We start from the raw sequence: 22,118 nt of genomic DNA on the forward strand, positions 1-22,118 counted from the left end.
TCCAGGGCAGCCCCACCCCCGCAGGGTTAGCTTTCCGATTGGCCTATTCTTTTCGTGCATTTTATTTCCGGTTCTGAGGACGCCGCTGAAGCGGGACGGGATTGGAGGGTTCTGCTCCGGAAGCACTATCTAGGTGGGCCTGCTCGTGTCCCGAGTGCGACCGCGCACGTCTGCACCATGGCGGCCCGGCTTGTGAGACGATGGGGCGCTGTGCGTGCAGCTGCCCACAGCGGCCCGCTGGTGCCCTGTCGCAGGTGGTCCGGCGCCTCAACAGACACTGTGTACGACGTGGTGGTGTCGGGTGGAGGCCTGGTGGGCGCTGCCATGGCCTGTGCCTTGGGTAAGCTCCTCTCCAGGCTACTAGTGGCGGGGAACTGGGCCGCAGAGGCACGATGAGAGCCGTGGAGGCCCTAGCACTGCTTGCCCAAAGACAGGTGCTCGGGTCTCGCGACGCTTCTCCCCTACACTCCTAGAGGAACCCCAGGGCCGGCCGGAATGCATGTGGTCGTTCAGGGTTCAGTAGGGTCAAAAGTGGGAGGGGCGTTCTAAGAGCCCTACTCATGGGAAAACAGGCCTTTCCAGGGTTTTCTTTTATATTTGAGAGTTGCAGTTTCTCCAGATCCTGGACAGTACTTGTCATTGTCTTTACTCGGTGTAAAGTGGAATCTCCAGGTTTTAATTTGTATTTCCCGAATGATTAATGATGTTGAATATCCTTTCAAATGCTTATTGGTCATTTGTGTATCTTCTTTGGAGAAATGCATATTCAGACCCTTTGCACTGTTTTTAACTTATTTTTATTTATTTTTTGAGACAGTATCTCACTCTGTGCCTAGGCTGCACTGCAGTGGCACGATCATAGCTCACTGTAGCCTCAACCTCCCGGGCTCAATTGATCCTCCTGCCTCAGCCTCCCACATAGCTGGGACTGCAGGCATGCACCATCACGCGGCTGGTTTTTTGTATTTTTTTTGTAGAGATGAGGTCTCACTATGTTGCCTAAGCTGGTCTGGAACTCCTGGGCTTGAGCAATCCACCTGCCTCAGCCTCCCAAAGTGCTGAGATTACGGGCATTAGCACTCCTGCATAACCATTATCTTATTCTGTATACAAGTCCCTAATCTGATAAATGACTTACAGATATTTCTTCCATTTTGTAGTCTTTTTACTTTCTTGATAATGGTCTTTGAAGCACAAAAGATTTAAGTTTTGATGCAGTCCATTGTATCAGTCTTTTTATCATTTGTGCTTTTGGTGTCATAGCTAAGAAAGTCACAAAGATTTACTACTTGGGCTTTTTTCTAAGTATTTTATGGATTTAGCTGTTACAGAAGTGTATGATCTGCTTTAAGTTAAATTTTGCATATCCTGTGAGATGAGGATCATAGGGTGGAACAGCTGACCTTAGATCAGGGTGTCCAATCTTTTGGCTTCCCCAGGACACATTGGAAGAAGAATTGTCTTGGGTCACACATAAAAAACACTAACAATAGCTGATGAGCTTACACACACACACACACACACACACCTCATAATGTTTAAAGAAAGTTTATGAATTTGTGTTGGGCCAAATTCAAAGCCGTCCTGGGCCATGGTTGGACAAGCTTGCCTTAGATTAAGGGCAGAGGTATGTGGGACTAGAAAACAGTGCCTGTTGGCCAGGCACAGTGGCTCATGTCTAATCCCAGCACTTTGAGGGCCGAGGTGGGTGGATCACCTGAGATCAGGAGTTGAGACCATCCTGACCAACATGGTGAAACCCCATCTCTACTAAAAAAAAAAATACAAAAAATTAGCCAGGCATTGTGGTACGCACCTGTAGTCCCAGCTACTTGGGAGGCTGAGGTGTGAGAATCACTTAAACCTGGGAAGTGGAGGTTGCAGTGAGCTGGGATCACACCACTACACTCCTGGGCAAAAGGAGACTCTGCCTCAGGGAAAAAAAAAAAAGAAAAAGAAGACGGTGCCCTTTACAGAGGATGTCCCTGTGCCCCATCCTCCACAGCAAAAGCTTACTGTCTGTATGGCTGGAGCTTTTTTTTTTTTTTTTGAGACAGTCTTTGCTCTGCCACCTCTGTCACTCAGGCTGGAGTGCAGTGGCAGGATCCCAGCTTACTACAACGTCTGCCTCCTAGGTTCCAGTGATTCTCATGCCTTAGCCTTCCTAGAAACTGGGACCACAGGCACCCGCCATCATACCTGGCTGTTTGGTTTTTATTAGAGACGGGGTTTCACCATGTTGCCCAGGTGGTCTCAAACTCCTGAGCTCAAGTGATCCATCCTCCTTTGTCTCCCAAAGTTCTGGGATTATAGGTGTGAGCCACTGTGTCTGACCTAATGTTTTATTTTTAAAGTTAAAAAAAAATGGGCTGGGCTCAGTGGCTCACTCCTGCAATTGCAGCACTTTGGGTGGCTGAGGCGGGTGGAGTGCCTGAGCTTGGGTAACACAATGAAACCCTGCCTCTACTAAAATACAAAAAAATTAGCCAGGGTGGCAGCATGCCCCTGTAATTCCAGCTACTTGAGAGGCTGAGACAGGAGAATTGCTCGAACCTGGGAGATGGAGGTTGCAGTGAACTGAGATTTCGCCATTGCACTCCAGGCTGGGCGACGGAGCGAGACTCTATCTCAAAAAAGAAAAAAAAATTAATAGTAACTGCCACTTCTTTGTTTTCTTTTTTCTTTTTATTTTTTGAGACAGGCTTTTGCTCTGTCCCCCAGGTAGGAGTGCAGTTGCACAAGCTTGGCTCAGGTTGTGCCACCATGCCTGGCTATTTCTTTTTTTTTAGCCGGAGTCTCACTCTGTTCCCCAGGCTGGAGTGCAGTGGCACAGTCTTGGCTCACTGCAACCTCTGCCTCCCGGGCTCAAATGATTTCTTCTGCCTCAGCCTCCTAAGTAGCTGGGATTACAGGCATGCACCACCACGCCCAGCTAATTTTTGTATTTTTAGTAGAGACAGGGTTTCACTATGTTGGTCAGGAGGGTCTCAGACTCCTGACCTCACCTGCCTAGGCCGCCCAAAGTGTTGGGATTACAAGCATGAGCCACCATGCCTGGCCACCTGGCTAGTTTTTTAAAAACTTTTTCTTTTGTGGAGACAGGGTCTTGCCATGCTGCCCAGGCTGGTCTTGAAGTCCTGGGCTCAAATGATCCTCCCACCTAAGCCTCCGAAAATACTGGAGATTACAGGCATGAGCCACCATAGCCACCATGCCTGGCCCACCTTTTCTTTTATAAACTCTCAATTCTTTTTTTTTTTTTTTTTGAGATGGAGTTTCACTCTTTTTCACTGCTGGAGTACAGTGGCGCAATCTCGGTTCACTGCAACCTCCACCTCCCAGGTTCAAGCGATGCTCCTGGTGCAGCCTCCCAGGTAGCTTAGATTACAGGAGCCTGCCACCACACCTGGCTAAGTTCTTTATATTTTTAGTAGAGACAGGGTTTCACCATGTTGGCCAGGCTGGTCTTGAACTCCTGACCTCTGGTGATCTGCCTGTGTTGACCTCCCAAAGTGCTGGGATTACAGGCGTGAGCCACCACACCCAGCCTTTATAAACTCTAATTTTTTATTCTTGGTTTAATCTTGAGACTGCATTGAATTTTGCTTATTTATTCCCCTTTTTCTTTTGACCAGGAGTTGTAATTTTTAGTGACTTAATACTCTGGAGACAGGAAATAACTGGTGTTTAAATACTGTAGTCTTCATTTTTCCTTTCTAGGGCATTCTGTTTGCTAGTTATGTGTTTGCCGTTATTTGCTTCCTGGCATGTGGCATGTAGTGGTGTTTAGAGAAGGCTTACAGTTGTGGGCACCGTGCTTCTTATGACTGACATGGTGGTGTATGTTATTGCTTAGGACTCTTCATGGGTATAGTGTTTATGTACTCTGTAAGAAATTCATATTCTAAGGGTTAAGTAGTTACTCTTGTTTCTTTTGGTAATGGGAAAGGAACTAAATTGATTTTACTAAAATGACAAAATGTTTGATGTTTGCTTTTTTTTATTTTTTTAGGATATGACGTTCACTTTCATGACAAGAAAATCCTGTTGCTAGAAGCAGGTCCAAAGAAAGTATTGGAGAAATTGTCAGAAACTTACAGCAACAGGGTCAGCTCCATTTCCCCTGGCTCTGCAACGCTTCTCAGTAGTGAGTAGAAGATCCTCCTTCAAAGATCCAATCTCCTTACCCCCTCAGCTTCCTAATATGTCCCATGGGGCAGAGTCATCAGAGCATCTGACAAGGAGGGAGCTCACTGAGGTGGGTGGAGAGAAGCGGGTGGGTTTGGTAGTCTAGCGCATAGTTGAAATTGCTACTGAATCAACTCCCTGTCTGAGGAATACATCCTTGAGGTATGTGGGTCCATCATGTTGACTTCACTTGTGATGTTGTATCATTATGAATTGGTGGAACTGAAATCAGATGAACTAATTATGAACATGCACTTCGAATAGCAGTGCCCTTTTCATCCTGAGTCAAGTCCTCTAGCAAGCTAAGGAGCTTGCATGTGAAATGTTCCTGGGGTGCAGATGAATGTGTGCACATGGAGCCACTGAGCAAATTGTCCTTAGGTCTGCTAGATGATTCCCTCAGACCATCCTGTCTGAAATCACACCATCTCAAATTAAACTCTTCCATCACATTCTAGCCCCTTCCTCTGCTTTTTTTTTTTTTCCATAATGCTTACTACTACCTGGCATTATATTATGTGTTTGCTTTTTATTGTCCATCTCTCCAATTATAATGTCAACTGCAGAAGTGCAGGGACTTTGTTTGTTTTCCCACTCTATTGTATTTGGCACATAGTAGGTGCTCAGTAAATAGTTCTTCAATGAATGAATCTGTTCAGTGCTGTGAAGGACTAAAAAATAAAAAATAGGCCAGACACAGTCATGCGTACCTGTAGTCCTGGCCACTTGGGAGGCTAAGATGGGAGGATTGCTTGAGCCTGGGAGTTTAAGTCTGGCCTGGGCAACATATTGAGACCTTGTATCTTAAAAAAAAAAAAAATGGTTTCAAGTTACTAGAAATCACTTTGTAAAAATAATTTTTTAAAAATTGTCTTTAGGAAGTTTATAATTTCAATAAGATGATGAAGATAAAGAATGATATAGGTTTGGTTTTCTTTTTTATTTCCCCTTTATATGATTTGGCCTTTTGATCATGGAAGCTGGGTCTTTTTTCATGCTGGAACTGGGGAACAGAGTAGCTTAGGTACTAACATCAAACAAAATAGAAGTGGAGAGTATTATTAAAGCACACTGAAAACAGCCTCTTATGGAACAGAATGGAGGGACAAAGGGGAAGCCCAGGTGTCTGTGAGGTCACTCTGATCTTCAGATCCTTTCTTTTGTAGGTTTTGGTGCCTGGGACCATATCTGCAACATGAGATACAGAGCCTTTCGGCGAATGCAGGTGCCCCTTTATCTTTTTCAATTTTGTTAAGATGTCTTGGTCTGTCTTGTGTTAAGATATCCGAGTCCACATTCTCCAAGTGTTCTGTACATGTAGGAGGAATCAGACAAGGTTCACATTCAGTCCAAGGAAGTGGGGAGAAGCATTCTCAGGAGAATTTTCCTATTATTTTATACTTTTCTGCCAGGGAGGCTGACAAATTGTGGTTTTTTGCTCGGTCACTTGGGAAGGCAATATTGTTTCTGATTGGAGTGATGTTTCCTTCTTGGTCTTAATGCAAACTCTCATTTTGTTTCCAGGTGTGGGATGCCTGCTCAGAGGCCCTGATAATGTTTGATAAGGATAATTTAGATGACATGGGCTATATCGTGGAGAATGATGTCATCATGCATGCTCTCACTAAGCAGCTGGAGGCCGTGTCTGGTGAGGCCCCCATCTTCCATCTTGCATTCATTGGGAAGTGAACTGCTTAGGACTTACTGGAAGAAAGGATCTCTTTTACAGATATTCAGTGTCCACCATAGAGAAATCCTCTGATGATTATTTCATGGTTGTTCTTTTTTTTCCCCCTTGAGATGGAGTTTTGCTCTTGTTGCCCAGGCTGGAGTGCAGTGGCGCAGTCCTGGCTCACTGCAACCTCCACCTCCTGGGTTCAAGCAATTTTTTTGCCTTAACCTCCCAAATAGCTGGGATTACAGGCACCTACCACCACGCCTGGCTAATTTTTGTATTTCTAGTAGAGACAGGGTTTCACCATGTTGGCCAGGCTGGTCTTGAACTCCTGAACTCAAGTGATCTGCCCACCTCAGCCTCTCAAAGTGCTGGAATTACAGGCATGAGCCACCGCACCCGGCCAGGATTGTTTTTTTTTTTAAAAAAACAGTTTTATTCAGTTATACATGCCATAAAATTCACCCATTTTAAGTGTACAATTCAGTAACTTTTAGTGTATTTATAGAGTTCCACAACCATCACCTCAAAAAGAAACCCATTTATTCATTCTCCATTCCCACCCCTAGTCCCTGGCAACTACTAATCTGTTTTCTGTCTTTCTAGATTTTCTTATTCTGGACAATTCATGTGATGGAGTCATATAACATGTATTCATCTGTGTCTGACTTCTCACTGAGCATAGTATTTTTGAGATTCATCCATGTAGCTTGTATCAGCTTGATTCCTTTTTGTTGTTGAATAGCATTCCATTTTGTGGATATGCCAAATTTTGCTTACCCATTCATCAGTGATAGACATTTGGGCTGTTTCCACTTCCTGGCAATTGTAAATAATGCTATGAATATTTGTGTACAAGTTTTTGTGTGGACATGTTTTCATTTCTCCTGGCTGTATACTTAGAAGTGGAATTGCTGGGTCATATAATAATCCTATGTTTAGCATATTCAGAAGCTGCCAAACTTTTTTTCTAAAGAGGCTGTACAATTTCACTTTCCCACCAGTATATAAGGGTTCCAGTTTCTCCACATCCTCACCAACACTTGTTTTCCTTTTTTAGAAAAAAAATTGTAGCCGGCTGGGCGCAGTGGCTCACACCTGCAATCCCAGCACTTTGGCAGCTCAAGCGGGTGGATCACCTGAGGTCAGGAGTTCGAGACCAGCCTGACCAACATAGAGAAACCCTATCTCTTCTGAAATTACAAAATTAGCTGGGTGTAGTGGCACATGCCTGTAATCCCAGCTACTCGCAAGGCTGAGGCAGGAGAATTGCTTGAACCCAGGAGGCAGAGGTTGCAGTGAGCCGAGATAGTGCCATTGTACTCCAGCCTGGGTAACAAGAGCGAGACTCCATCTCAAAAAAAAAAAAAAAATATTGTAGCCATCCTAGTGAGAGTGAAGTGATATCTCATGGTAGTAGTGATTGCATTTCCTTAATGACTAATGATGCTGAGTATCTTTTCGTGTCCCTACTGGCCATTTGTGTACCCACTTTGGTGAAATGTCTGTTCAGAATTTTTGCCTCTTTTTAAATTGGATTATTTCTGTTTTTGACTTACAGTTCTTTACATATTCTGAATATAAATTTATCAGTTATGTGATTTGCAAATATCTTGGTGTTCTAGAGAGAGAAAAATTGGAAGCAACTTAAATGCTTTTTGATTTTGGATAGTAGTTCAATGAACCATGATGCAGCTTTTAAAGATAATTTGGATCTAAAATTTAATAGCTTAGAAATTTGTTCTGTAATATATTGGGTCATATGATCATACTTGTGTGTGTGTGCATGTACATGCATAGGAAAGCCATACACCAAAGCTGTAACTGCGGTTGTCTGTGAGTAGTTTGATTAAGGGTGATTCCTGCCCCCCCCCCTTAACCCTTCTTTGTCTTCCAAACTTTTACAGCTGGCTCACTATTATTATTTAAATCACTTTGTTGAGGGTATGACTGACTGACAGAAAAAGGTGTAAATGATGTATACAGTCTGATGTTTTTGGAGAGTATTTTGTTCTGTTTTGAGACAAGCTCTTGCTTTGTCCTCCCTGGCTGGGGTTCAGTGGCTCAAGCAATCCTCTCTCCTCAGCCTCCTGACGAACTGGCACTACAGGTACATGCCATCACGCCTGGCTGATTTTTTTGTAGAGATGTTTCACCATGTTGCCCAGGCTGGTCTTGAACTCCTGGGCTCAAGTGATCCTCCTGCTTCAGCCTCCCTAATTGCTAGGATTACAAGCGTTAGCTACCCGTGCCTGGGTGCATAGAGCATATAGATCTAAATATGGTCATGTCCTTACTGGCCATTTGTGTATCCACTTTGGAGAAATGTCTGTTCAAAATCTTTTGTCTGTTTTTAAATTGGATTATTTCTCTTTTTGAGTTATAGGAGTTCTTTATATATTCTGATATATATTCTAAATCCTCTGGTTTTAGATCTAAGCTATAGTTTAATTTTAGGCAAAGGCTAGGCACGGTGGCTCATGCCTGTAATCCCAGCACTTTGGGAGGCCGAGTCAGGTGGATCACAAGGTCAAGAGATCAAGACCATCCTGGTCAAAAGAGTGAAACCCCGTCTCTACTAAAAATACAAAAAATTAGCTGGGCATGGTGGCGCGTGCCTGTAGTCCCAGCTACTCAGGAGGCTGAGGCAGGAGAATTGCCTGAACCCAGGAGGCGGAGGTTGCGGTGAGCCGAGATTGCGCCATTGCACTCCAGCCTGGGTAACAAGAGCAAAACTCCGTCTCAAAAGGAAAAAAAAATTTTTTTAGGCAAAGCTTTTGGTTATAAGGACCAGTACCCATTCAAGTCAGCTCAAGTTGAGATTGTCTCGTCATAAAGAGGCTGTACAGTTTCACTTTCACACCAGAATATGAGGATTCCAATTTCTCCACATCTTCACCAACACTTATTTTCCTTTTTAAAAAAAAAAAATGGCCAGGCGCAATGGCTCACGCCTGTAATCCCAGCACTTTGGGAGGCCAAGGCAGGCGGATTATGAGGTCAGGAGATCAAAACCATTCTGGCCAACATGGTTAAACCCTGTCTCTACTAAAAATACAAAAATTAGCTGGGTGTGGTGGTGCACGCCTGCAATCCCAGCTACTCGTGAGGCTGAGGCAGGAGAATTGCTTGAACCCGGAGGCGGAGGTTGCAGTGAGCCGAGATCATCACGCCACTGCACTCCAGCCTGGTGCCTGGTGACAGAGCGAGACTCTGTCTCAAAAAAGAAGAAAAGAAGAAAAGAAAAAAAATCGTAGCCATCCTAGTGAGACTGAAATGATATCTCACAGTAGTTACAGTATGCCTGGGGCCACAGAGCATATTGTTTTTATGATCAGAAAAATAAAATGATTTCCAGCTGGAAGAAAATCTTGTACAGGATTTGTTTCAGCCTACGGTGTTCCCAGCTTGTCTACTGTGAAAGCACACATGGGCTCATTTAGGTGTAGGGTAAAAACGGAGGTGCAGAAGCATGTGGACAGTAAGGAAGACTGCCTCTGACGGAGTTCACTGAGAACTTAAATGCCTTTTTTTTTTTTTTTTTGACATTGAGTCATCTCTGTGGCTTCTGTCATCTATTAGCTCACAGACCACAGCATTAATCACTTTTTTTTTTTAATCTTAAATATCAAGACACTGCTGTCCTAGGACCTTGCTTTAGGTTTAGCTATAGCTTTTTCCTCAGCCTATGTAGCCCACCTTTCTAATTTTTTTTTCTCTCTTTTGACCTCCCCAGACCGAGTGACAGTTCTCTACAGGAGCAAAGCCATTCGCTATACCTGGCCTTGTCCATTTCCTATGGCAGACTCCAGCCCTTGGGTTCATATTACCCTAGGTGATGGCAGCACATTCCAGACCAAATTGTTGGTATTTGATTCTTATTTTGCTAGGGGTCTTGTATATCTACATCTTATCCTAGATTCCAGGGCCTCTGGTTTTAGATGTAAGCTATAGTTTAATTTTAGGCAAAGCTTTTGGTTATAAAGAACAGCACCCATTCAAGCCAACTTAAGTTGAGATGGTCTCATCGTAAATCCTAAACAGGAAGCAATCTCATGGGCTGTCTTAGGTCGTGAAGTAACAGACAGCTGGGCCTCCCAGGGCAGGCACCAGAGTTTTGGGAATGGCGGCTGTTCTTTCCCTCTGAGGAGTCGGTGGTCATTGATCTCCTGCCTCTCAGTTTTCTCCTTTCTGCTCACAACCTTCCCTTTTTACTTGGCAGCCATTCCAAACCCTACATCAGAACTAACTATTCAGCTCCAGTGCGTGCCTCATACTGAAACTTTCCTCATTGCTGTAGTTCGAATATCAGGAAAGCCTGGCTGAGTTAACCCATGGCTGGCATCTTTTGAGTCATGTCCAGCTTTGGCTCTGTTGGCCAAGGCTGAGGCAGCACAATGCAGGGGCTCTGCCTCTAGGGGCTGTGAGTGAAGCAGGCCTGGTGGAAGTCTCCTGCCACAGAATGGGCTCACCAACAGTCAGAGCTGGAGGAAACTTTAGCTGGGGGGAGAAAAACTGAAGCAGTTTATGAAGAGGCTGTAAGACTTAGCAGGTTTGTGTGTCCATGCAGATAGGTGCAGATGGTCACAACTCGGGAGTACGACAGGCTGCTGGAATCCAGAATGTGAGCTGGAACTATGACCAGTCTGCTGTTGTGGCTACTCTGCATTTATCAGAGGTAAGATGAGCTGCCATCTGGGGACTCTTCATAGGCACTAGGTACTTCACAGAGAAACTCTTCTCCTCTCTGTTGCAGGCCACGGAAAACAATGTAGCCTGGCAGAGATTTCTTCCCTCTGGGCCCATTGCTCTGCTTCCGGTAAGAATCCTTCTGGCCAGTCTGCCCACATACATGCAGCCTTTCCTCTTCACTTTCTCTCAGCCTTTTTCTGGTTTCAACGGAATATTCCCAGGCTAGTTTTATGTTTGCTTGTTTGTTTGTTTTGAGATGGAGTTTCACTGTTGTTACCCAAACTGGAGCGCAATGGCACGATCTCGGCTCACTGCAACCTCCGCCTTCTGGGTTCAAGCAATTCTCCCGCCTCAGCCTTCCGAGTAGCTGGGACTACAGGCGCGCACCACCATGCCCAGCTAATTTTTGTATTTTTAGTAGAGACGGGGTTTCACCTTGTTGACCAGGATGGTCTTGATCTCTTGACCTCGTGATCTACCCGCCTCGGCCTCCCAAAGTGCTGGGATTATAGGCGTGAGCCACCGCGCCCGGCCCCCAGGCTCGTTTTATGTTCCCTTCTTTTTGTGCTTGAGAGCTTCCAAGTGTAGAAGAAGCTTAGCCCTTGGTATTGGTGTTCTTTTGACACAGCTCTCAGACACCTTGAGTTCCTTGGTTTGGTCCACATCCCATGAACATGCAGCAGAGCTAGTTAGCATGGATGAGGAACAATTTGTGGATGCCGTTAACTCTGCCTTTGTGAGTATCAACTTACCTGGCTGATGATGTGTTGCAGGGGGAGATACAGAAAGGTGGGGTTTTTTTTTTTTTTTTGAGACAGAGTCTTGCCAGGCTGGAGTGCAGTGGCACGATCTTGGCCCACTACAACCTCCATCTCCCAGGTTCAAGGGATTCTCCTGCCTAAGCAGGAGACTACAGGAACTACAGGCATGTGCCACCTTGCCCGTCTAATTTTTGTATTTTTTAGTACAGACGGGATTTCACCATGTTGGCCAGGCTGGTCTCAAACTCTTGACCTCAAGTGATCTGCCCACCTTGGCCTGCCAAAGTGCTGGGATTACAGGCATGAGCCACTGCGCCCAGCCAGAAAAGTAGTTTTGAGTCAGGAAAAAGGAATAAGCATTCATCTGTCCCTTCATAATGATAATGGTTGGTTTGCATTATGTGGAGGAGGGCATACAGGGAAATGTAAAACAATAGAAATAACAAATAACCTTTTGAGGGTCTGGGGCTGCTGTTAGGCCGACTGAAACAGTTGCCTGCGTGGTGGTTAGCATTGGCCTTTTTTTGAAGCTGTAACACTTTGATCATTTTGAACACTGCTAGGTTCCAGTTACCTGAACCTTTTTTTTTTGAGATGGAGTTTCACTTTTGTTGCCTAGGCTGGAGTGCAGTGGCACGATCTCAGCCCACTGCAACTTCGCCTCCTGGGTTCAAGCGATTCTCCTGCCTCAGCCTCCCCAGTAGGTAGGATTATTGGCATGTACCACCATGCCCAGCAAATTTTGTATTTTAGTTGAGACAGGGTTTCTCCATGTTGGTCAGGCTGTCTCGAACTCCCAACCTCAGGTGATCTGCCCACCTTGGCTTCCTAAAGTGCTGGGATTACAGGCGTGAGCCACTGCACCTGGCCTACCTAAACTTTAAAGCCTGATTCATTGCAAGTATTCCCAGGGAAAGGCTGAGCGAATTTCAGCATGGAGCTTAAAAGTAAGCTTAGTAGACAGATGTGGGTTCAATACTGGTTCAACCTGTTAATTTCCTGAAAAAATGGAAATAGTATCACCAACTTCTCTACAGTGTACTAAAGCTATTCCGTGTATTTTTAAAAAGTTCTCTCATTTTGAAAGTCTTTATTCAAAATGAGAGAACTTTTTAAAAATACACGGAGTATCTTTAGTACATTGTAGGTGCTCAACAAATACTAATAATTATTCTGGAGTAGACACAGCCTTTGGATAATATGGGTACCAGTATTATTTTTGGAGCCTAAATGACACTCAAGGCCTGCTATCTTCATAACAATGAACTGAGACTCCACTGCTCTGTAGTAGCAAGAAGAATAAAAGGAACTGAACATACTTAAGTGGGTTCCAAGATAAATGGTGAACAGTACCCCCTCTGAGTACCATACTTAGAGGTCTAGGACCTCTGCAGTGCAGTCATTCACCATTAATTGTGCTTTCTATGTAGCAGGCTCTGGAGATACTGAGAATGGTCTCTGCTTTCAGGAAGTTCCTAGTCAAGTGAGGAAGACCATAAATGACAATGTCAGAAGTAATGGAAGTATGCATAGGATGCTGTGGAAGCATACAGGAGGAAATAAAGGTTGGAGGAGTTACAAAAAGAGGTGGCATCTTCTGGATGCTCTGAGGTGTTATCCTAATGAAATACAGATGGGCATTCTAAGCAGAGGAGAGTCATGTAGGTAGAAGGATATATTATGAGCCACTCTGTGGCCGGTGCATGGTTATTGAGGGTGGGGACTAGTGAAAGGTGAAGCTCAGAGGTAGGCAAGGACCAGCTCATGTGCAGTTTGGCTTGATCCTAAAACCCGTGGGGAGTGATGGGAAGTTGAGCTTTGCACTTGAGGGGTTTATCACTTGTGATCAAGATCAGTGTAGGCAAGTTAGGTAGCATTACCCTAAGCTTTGGTTACAAACAAGGTTTCTTTGTTGAATTTTTAATTCCCTGCTACTCAAATTTCATCTTGTTTGTCTTGTGGCTGATGCTGCTCAGTGGAGTGATGCTGACCACACGGACTTCATCGACACAGCTGGCGCCATGCTGCAATACGCTGTTGGCCTTCTGAAGCCCACTAAGGTCTCGGCTCGCCAGCTGCCCCCAAGCGTAGCAAGGGTGGATGCCAAAAGCCGAGTTCTGTTTCCTCTTGGGTTGGGACATGCGGCTGAGTACGTCAGGCCTCGGGTGGCACTCATTGGGTAAGATGGTAACAGAGCAGGGCCACTCCCCTCTCACTCTGCTGCTAGAGGTTTCACCTGAACTCTTCTTTATTCTTAGGGATGCAGCCCACAGAGTCCATCCGCTTGCGGGACAAGGTGTCAACATGGGCTTTGGGGATATCTCCAGCTTGGCCCATCACCTCAGTACGGCAGCCTTCAATGGGAAAGACTTAGGTAAGGATTCACGTACTGTGGAGAAGTATCCAGAGGTCAGATAGTTAGGCAAGATCAGGGCGCCAAAATGGCCCACAGTAGCAAGAGGGAGTGGACATAAAATATATCTGACTTAAGGGAAGGAAACATTATTGGATTAGAAATTTAATCTTTCCTCTGTCCTCCAGGCTCCATGAGCCACCTCACAGGTTATGAAACAGACAGACAGCGTCACAACACTGCTCTTCTGGCTGCTATAGACTTATTAAAAAGGCTCTATTCCACCAGTGCCACCCCGCTTGTGTTGCTCAGGACGTGGGGCTTGCAGGCCACAAATGCAGTGTCTCCACTCAAGGTAAGAGGGTAAGAGGTTGCTCACAGAGGAATGACTTTGCAAATAGCTCTTAACTTCTTTGAATTAATTTTCTTGGCTGTACAATTATCTTTATGTATCTATCTTCCCAAGGGTTATGAGCAAAAAAGCACTTGCTAGGCTTATAAGTGTTAACATCTAAGCAATAACTTTACCTATAAGAAGGACTTAATAGTGAGTAGGGGGTGTGGTGGCGCATGCCTGTAGTCCTAGCTATTGAGGAGATTGAGATGAGAGGATCACTTAAGCCCAGGAGTTTGAGGCTGTAGCGAGTTATGTTCACATCATTGTACTTAGGCTGGGTGACAGAGCAGGACCAGTGTCTTGAAAAAAATAACGAATAGGGTTTTCTAATGATGAAGATGTTTCAGTTCCTTTTGCTGCTTGGCTTGTTTCCTCCCTGAGAACTTCCATTTAAAGATATATTTTTTTCTGCTGGGTGCAGTGGCTCACACCTGTAATCCCAGCACTTCAGGAACCTGGGGAGGGAGGACCGCTTGAGCCCAGGAGTCTGAGGCTGCAGTGAGCTATGATCACACCATTGCACTCCAGCCCAGTCAACACAGCAAGAACCTGTCTCCAAACTGTGTGTGTGTGTATATTTATATATATGTATATATTTTTTTTAGCTGAAATAAAATGGACTCTTGAGAAGAATATCGACATGGTCTTTTGCTAAGTTTTTGCTTTAATCACCTTGGATATTTTAAAGTTCTTTTCTTCACCTTACAATGTTAAGAGTTTCACTTTTTTCTCCAGGAACAGATTATGGCCTTCGCAAGCAAATGAGTACTCCTAAAGATTACATTGATGAAAAAGAACATCCTGCCACAAGACCGTCATACATATTTTCAAGATGTAATTTAATTTAATAAATTTACTTTACTTGAGAATTCTTTTTCTTCTTTGCTTAATGGGCATCTGGCACCCAAATAATGAATGACAATTTGCCGTGAGGAGTATATATTAGCCAGACCAAAGGTAAAAACTTCGAAGGAAGACTATTACAATTTGGTTGAAAAGAGCTTTTTATTACTAAAACAACAAAAACCCACCAGGTGCTGTCTCACTCATTTCTAATTGTTAACAATCACTTCTAAAGAGAAAATATATATATATGTAATATATATATATATATATATATATATATTTAGTGCTGGTCATAAATTTATAGTTGTTTTTTGATAGAGGTAAGAATTACAAATACTCAGTTGATGCATTTTTGTTAGAATTGCTGTTTAAAAATTAACATCAGAATGCAAATTAAATGTAAATTGCTTCAACCTTTGTTACAGGTACATTGGATTTGCTGAAATCAAAACCAGATCTTATTAATGCTAGTTATTACTTTATCACAGCACCAGATTTCCATTTTATGGTTCCTTTCTGGAACACCATTGTCTGTTTAATAAATAATTCATTGCACAGATCCAAAAACCTTAGGAACCAGATCAAAAGGGAAATTGATTAGCAGCAGAATTTGTTCATGTTTGGTGGCAGACTGGTGGCCAGCTGGAGGGAGGGGAGTTTTACATTGGGTTTTTGAAGAGGTCTCTTCACAAGACCAGAGATGCCTCGTTAAGAGATTTTTAGGTCGTGGATTTGCTTACTATAAAGAACATCTTGCCCAAAAGTCTGATTTGAAGATGAAATGAGAAGAAACAGTCTGCTTTTGAACCAAGTAAGGGATTCTTGGGAATAATTTTTAGAACCATGAGAAATCTGTTCCCACAGGGGCACTTTTCAGGCAAATGCAGAAAATTTAAAAGATTCTACAACAAAAAAGTGACAATGTCATAATCTTCCTGGAATCTCAGGAAAAAGACTTAAAGATGGCAGCTGCTGTGCAAAGCTACGTGACTACTGGTGGAGGCTTTGGGGACAAGTTCATTTTTCACAAAAAAATGGAAAGGTGGCCTAGGTGAGGAAGACACAGACTCTCCAGAAGATTCTTTTTGCAAACAAAATCGGGTAAGATGAAGAATTTTAAGGGACACCTCCATTGACCCACGAGGATGTTCTTCATACTAAAGTGATGTTAACATCTGTCATGTGCCAGGCCATGTCCTAAGTATTTTAAATATATTAACACATTTGCAAAGAGGAAACTATTAGAATCTGTAAGACCTCTTACAAATTCTTAACAAAAAGCCCAAAGGATCCACTGCAGGCAGGATAGGCCTTACAGAAAAAAGTTTTTTTAAAAAATTCTCATTCCAAACTGCTTGTATGATGGACAAGTTGGCTAATTCTCCAGAAGGTCTAATCAAAATTAACAAAAGATATAGATAAGTTTCTGGAGTTAGACTGCAGCTACCCTAGAGTTCAAAGGTATTTGGGATGATCAAAGGAGTCTGCTGGACAGTATGTATGCTTTACAAAATGGCCCCTGCTGTGAATAAAGACCAGAGATTTCTACATCTCTGCATTTGTCAAGCTGGAAGAACCTTGAATGAACACAGATTACCTCTTTATTTATTTTTTAATAGAGATGGGGTTTCACCATCTTGGCCAGGCTGGTCTTAAACTCCTGACCTCGTGATCCACCCATCTCGGCCACCCAGAGTGCTAGGATAACAGGCATGAGCCACCACACCAAGCCCACAGATTACCTCTTGTAAAACTACTGGTTTCTACTGGAGGAAACATGGATGACATTGAGTATTCTGTGACTGGTCTGGCACCCTACTTTTTTTTGACAAAGATGGAAAGAGATCTAAAAGTCATGTCACTCAAGGAACTTGGGAGGAGCTTTTTTCCAAAATACTGAAAGATTTTGGAAGAAGAGACTAGAGCAGAACTAAGACCACTTAGAAGACAGGTAGCTTTCAGCTCAATATAAGGAATTTTTTAACATCAGTGCGGTCCCAAGTGGAATAAGCTGTTTGAACATGCCTCAGCAGAAGCTGAATGACAACCTGTTAGAAATTCTAGGGAATTCTGCACTGAGTACAACATTGGCTTATTTCTTTGGGCTGTTTCCAACTCAAGATTCTGTTATTTCATTATAAGGATTTTTTGAGGAAGGCAGTTGGTGTAAAGGTGACCTTAGTAATAAAAGTCAGTGTGAGAAGTCTGAAGAAAATTCCAAAATGAATTTAAAGACAACAAGAATTTCAGGGACAAGGATACAGAAATTTGCCTCGTTCCTTGCACATGGGAGATGGTCTATTTATTGACTCAATGGAGTAATGTTAAAAAATAAGGTTCTCCATGGACTGTGTGAGGGCCAGGCATATTTAACATCTTTTATGAGAGAGGATGGAAACGGAGTCTACTGTGAAAGCCACAAGTTTGGGGAAATAAAAACACTCCTGGAAAGAAGCTGAACGTTAAGAGCCAAGGCAAAGGGGCCAGACCACAGGGAGATCTTCCAGGTCCAAGAGCATTACAGGGCAGATGAAAAGCAGGGATGAGTATGTCAAAAGTTGCAAGATAAGGCCGGGCGTGGTGTCTCATGCCTATAATCCCAGTACTTTGGGAGGCCGAGGCAGGCAGATCACTTGAGGTCAGGAGTTCGAAACCAGTCTGCCCAACATGATGGAAACCCTGTCTCTACTTAAAATACAAAAATTAGCCAGGAATGGTGGTGGGTACCTGTAATCCCAGCTACTCAGGAGATTGAGACATGAGAATCGCTTAAACGTGGCGGGGTAGAGGTTGCAGTGAGCCAAGATTGCACCACTGCACCCTAGCCTGGGTGACAGAGTGACTCCATCTCAAAAAAAAAAAAGTGCAAGATAATGAATTTGGGATAAATCACAGTCAAGAGCTCTGACCACTTTGATTCAAAAAGGAGAACCTGAGGGACATTAAATATGGTTCTCCTTGGAAATGTTGGTCCAGTGTTCTGATGTGCGCTGACAGCACCAACCAAATCCATGTGGGGTTTTGTCAGGAACGGTGTTGGAAACTCTGAACTAGATAAATAATTCCGAGGATATTAGCTAAACTGATCAGGGGCCAGGACAGGAAGGTACTGTTATAAACAGAGAGAATAAAAGGGCTAACTGAAATAATAGACCCAGGAATAGCACAGACACTGACCTCTCACCACAGACCAGAAGTTAGGGCCTACTTGTATTTCTTAGAAATACAAAGAAAACGAGTTTAGAATCATAGAAAACACTGTTAACACATTAGCCTGGGAGGTGGTACTGGCACTGAATATACACCCATAAAGTCAGATATGTTCATTAATCCCAGAGTTGACTGATGAAAAGCTGATTAAAGGAAAGGTAGGCTACATGAGGCAGCCACACCCTCCCAAAACATGTCCCCAGAGACTAGGTGGCCTCCTTTCTTAAGGCTGTAGTCTATGCACATTTAGGAGTTACTCTCCATCCTATAATATTTAGGATGGCTCCCAGCTGGCTGATTGGAGCTAACACAGAACAGGATCACACAGATTCTGACATGGTCCCCTTTTGTGTTGTTGAATTATACATGGAAAGCAAAACCAGGTATTTTTTTCTTTTTTGGGGGAGGTGGGTGCAGATGAGGGTGGGCGGGGCACCGTATAGGGACGAAAAAATACTCATGTTGATAGATCATGGGATTGCAGTAAGTAGGCTTAGTTTACCATTTAAGAGGAAAATGTAAAAGTATTCAACAGAATGAGGCACTCAAAGGGTTGAAATGAGATTTTTCTTTGGTTCCCAGGGGCCTGTCCCTGGGCTCTCAAAGGTGAAGTTCCAAAGCTATACTTTTTGGCTTACACGGCTCTCTGTGATGCTCTGGTGCCAACTGTGTATTCAAGTGGTTAGGCAGCAGTTCACATTAAATCTAAATCTCTTGGTTCAAGTCCAGGATGTCCCCAGACTAGCTCAGAAACTAAGTCCTCTCTCCTCCCCTTAAAAAGGCTATTGGCAAATGCAGGCCCCCAAGGAAGTGCGTGGCCTCAATGGGAGATGACCAGAGACTGCAGCAGGTGAAAGGTGGCCCCCAAGGCCCATCCTGTCTCTATGTTGTTCACTTTCTTTGTGAGCTGTTGAGAAGAAAAAAAGTCTTCACATTTTCATCCAATTTCCAACTCTTGCATGCACAGCTCTTGGGCAGACAATATTGACCAAGAATAACCACATTGGCAAACCAAGGCAAAATTGACAGGAGCCAGTCTTTGCAGGCTTCCCACTATAACAATTTCCCTGTAGCCATGGCCCATTGGCCATTGCTCCTACATCTGCCTTTCTCATCTCTGAACTGAATGCTTCTGGCCCAGGTCATAGCCCACCAGGCCTTCTAGAGAGATATTTCAGACAGACAATATTCTGAACTCTTCCCTTAACCTTGAAACTACACAGGGCCAGGCGCGGTGGCTCATGCCTATAATCCCAGCACTTTGGGAGGCCGAGGCGGGTGGATCACGAGGTCAAGAGATCGAGACCATCCTGATCAACAAGGTGAAACCTCGTCTCTACTAAAAATACAAAAATTAGCTGCGCATGGTGGTGCGTGCCTGTAGTCCCAGCTACTCGGGAGGCTGAGGCAGAAGAATTGCTTGAACCCAGAAGGCAGAGGTTGCGGTGAGCCGAGATCGTGCCATTGCACTCCAGTCTGGGTAACAACAGTGAAACTCCATCTCAAAAAAAAAAAAAGAGGAAAAAAAAAGAAACTATACAAAATATCCCCTGCTTTATTTTCTGATTCACTAATTTCAGATAAGGCAACCTGTAATGGTAATAGATGTGGTAGAAAGGGCATGATCGACATTGCTTTCTCTTTACTACTTCTGTCTGTCTGTCTCTCTCTCTCTCTCTCTGACTCACTCACTCTTCTTTCCTTTGGTCCATGTCAGTCTTTCTCCTCTAGGATTTTTTTTTCCCCTCTCTGTCTTAGAAGCTCTTTTGGAGGTTTATCTTTTTAGTTCTCTAGTAATCAATTTATTTTTTGTAACTTCTTGTTAATATTTGGCCAATTGTTAGTGACAAAATGAAGTTTTAACATTCCCTGCACAGGAAGATCCTTAGCACCTAGACCAGCATATGTTCCTGCATGTTTTCTTGGTCCGGTCCTTCAGGGCCGCGTAGCCAATCAGATCCTCCCTGAGATCCTGAACAACCCCCAGCTGCCGGCAGCAGTCCAGGTCCTGCCTTCCAACTACAACCTAGAGATCCCCAAGACCATCTGGAGGATCCAGCAAGCCCAGGCCAAAAAAAAAAGGGCATGATCAGGAGGTGAGAATAGATTTAGGAGTATGAAGCAAAACAAAGCTTCTCAACTCCTGCTATGTAAGCAGGTGCCTTTTATAAGCACTAATAATAACCAAACATGGGCCAACACACAGTGGCTTATGCCTGTACTCCCAGCACTTTGGGAGGCCAAGGCAGGTAGATTGCTTGAGCCCAGGAGTTCAAGACCAGCCTGGGAAACATGGCAAAACCCCATCTCTACAAAAAAATTAGCCAGGACTGGTGGCACACACCTGTAGTCCCAGCTACTCGGTGGGCTGAGGTTTCGGTCACTTGAGCCCCAGAGGCAGAGGCAGAGGTTGCAGTGAGCTGAGATCATGTCACTGTACTCCAGCCTGGGTGACAGGGCAAGACCCTGTCTCCAAAAAAAAAAAAAGATGGAGAGCAGTGGCTCATGTCTATAATCCCAGCACTTTGGGAGGCTGAGATGGGTGGATTGCCTGAAATCAGGAGTTGGAGGCCAGCCTGACCAACATTATGAAACCCATCTCCACTGAAAATACAAAATTAGCCAGGCATGGTGGCACATGCCTGTAATCCCAGCTACTTGGGAAGCTGAGGCAGGAGAATCACTTGAACCCAGGAGGTGGAGGTTGCAGTGAACTGAGATTGCACCATTGCACTCCAGCCTGGGCAACAAGAGCAAAACTGTGTCAAAAAAAAAGGAAAAAAAAATAACCAAACAGGACATTTAAGACATTCTAAGCCTTAGGCAAAACTTTAGACCCAAATTCCTTAACTATGTAAGAAGAGGGGCTGGGCATGGTGGCTCATGCCTGTAATCCCAGCACTTTGGGAGGCTGAGGCAGGTGGATCACGAGGTCAGGAGTTTGAGACCAGCCTGGCCAACATAATGAAACCCTGTCTCTACTTTAAAAAATTCAAAAATTACCTGGTATGGTGGCATGTGTCTGTAATCCCAGCTACTCGGGAGGCTGAGGTAGGAGAATTACTTGAACCTGGGAGGTGGAGGTTGCAGTGAGCTGAGATTGCACCACTGCACTCTAGCCTGAGTGACAAGAGCAAGTCTCCCTCTCAAAAAAAAAAAAAAAAAAGGATTAGATTAGTGTTTATCGATGTTTAGTGGTTTCTTGGAAATGCTTCAAAGGAAAAAGGGAGGCCAAGTGATAGAGGAGTTTCAGGCTTCTAATCTCTGCTTCAATTAGAATAGCTCTACTTTTACCAGTTTTGTAATACTGATTTTTGTGTTTTTCTGAGATGGAATTTCACTCTTTGTTGCCCAGGCTGGAGTACAGTGGCATGATCTCAGCTCACTGCAATCTCCACCTCCTGGGTTCAAGTGATTCTCCTGTCTCAGCCTCCCGAGTAGCTGGGATTACAGGTACCCGCCACCACGCTGGGCTGATTTTTATATTTTTAGTAGAGAAAGGGTTTCACCATATTGGCCAGGCTGGTCTCGAACTCCCGACCTCAGGTGATCCCCCTGCCTCGGCCTCCCAAAGTGCTGGGATTACAGGCATCAGCCATCAGGCCCAGCCATATTACTGATATTCTACATAAGCTTTTGTTGAATAAAGATCCCACCATCATCAAAAAAGATTTGTAAACCAGTGGATTGTTCTCTATTGACCTAATATAATTGAGACTAGTCACTGTGCCCAAAACTGGGGATAAATCACTTACTACAGATAAAGTAGAGCCTGCATGTACTCAAACAGATGGAGAGAAACAGGAGGACAAACAGACCTAAGATTCAAGAGGGACTAAATATATGAGGCACACATGAAATATATGACACATGACATGCATGAGGCATTCAGTGTTCATGAGGCCTTAAATAAGCCATTCACTGGTGACACCCTTTTGGTCCCTCACATCCTCTGCCAAAAAAACCCATCTTACAGGCTGAGGTAATGCTACTGGC

At 44.1% G+C, this 22,118-nt stretch overlaps 2 protein-coding genes across 56 annotated transcripts in view; one reads left to right on the plus strand and one right to left on the minus strand.

The window, feature by feature from the left end:
* The first annotated feature begins 141 nt into the window (after positions 1-141).
* COQ6 (coenzyme Q6, monooxygenase) lies at positions 142-14,935 on the plus strand. 6 transcript variants are annotated; one of them, XR_008474496.2, is made up of 13 exons: positions 142-340; positions 4,013-4,147; positions 5,355-5,413; positions 5,713-5,836; positions 9,600-9,730; positions 10,434-10,541; positions 10,620-10,682; positions 11,184-11,291; positions 13,293-13,495; positions 13,575-13,690; positions 13,858-14,024; positions 14,488-14,630; positions 14,802-14,935. XR_008474496.2 is itself a non-coding variant. In XM_002754120.7 (12 exons), exons 1-12 carry the CDS (start codon positions 178-180, stop codon positions 14,829-14,831), a joined length of 1,407 nt encoding a protein of 468 aa, XP_002754166.3. In that variant the 5' UTR covers positions 142-177; the 3' UTR covers positions 14,832-14,935. The 6 variants fall into 6 exon arrangements, 4 of the variants coding, with proteins under 4 accessions (XP_002754166.3, XP_078191515.1, XP_035116880.3 ...); XR_008474497.2 differs by lacking the exon at positions 11,184-11,291; XM_002754120.7 differs by lacking the exon at positions 14,488-14,630.
* The window catches only part of ENTPD5 (ectonucleoside triphosphate diphosphohydrolase 5 (inactive)), a 68,718-nt gene continuing 51,711 nt past the window's right edge, over positions 5,112-22,118 (minus strand). For 27 of the 50 annotated variants that reach the window (XM_017977206.4, XM_078335427.1, XM_078335429.1 and 24 more), the window contains one exon: positions 18,604-19,029. In XM_017977206.4, coding sequence (XP_017832695.1) covers positions 18,943-19,029 — 87 coding nt within the window. In that variant the 3' untranslated portion in view covers positions 18,604-18,942. Of the gene's footprint in view, positions 5,498-18,603; positions 19,030-19,398; positions 19,624-22,118 lie in introns of those variants that run through there. The other 23 variants (XM_054240184.2, XM_054240185.2, XM_078335409.1 and 20 more) reach the window with 3 other exon arrangements.

Source organism: Callithrix jacchus, chromosome 8 (genome assembly GCF_049354715.1).
Source record: "Callithrix jacchus isolate 240 chromosome 8, calJac240_pri, whole genome shotgun sequence".
In the NCBI taxonomy this organism is placed as follows: Eukaryota; Metazoa; Chordata; class Mammalia; order Primates; family Cebidae; genus Callithrix; species Callithrix jacchus.

Coding starts and splice junctions, on each gene's coding strand:
- COQ6 (XM_002754120.7), top strand. CDS start 178: ATGGCGGCCCGGCTTGTGAGACGATGGGGCGCTGTGCGTGCAGCTGCC. Junction 341..4,012: donor TGCCATGGCCTGTGCCTTGG/GTAAGCTCCTCT, acceptor TTATTTTTTTAG/GATATGACGTTCACTTTCAT. Junction 5,837..9,599: donor GCAGCTGGAGGCCGTGTCTG/GTGAGGCCCCCA, acceptor TGACCTCCCCAG/ACCGAGTGACAGTTCTCTAC.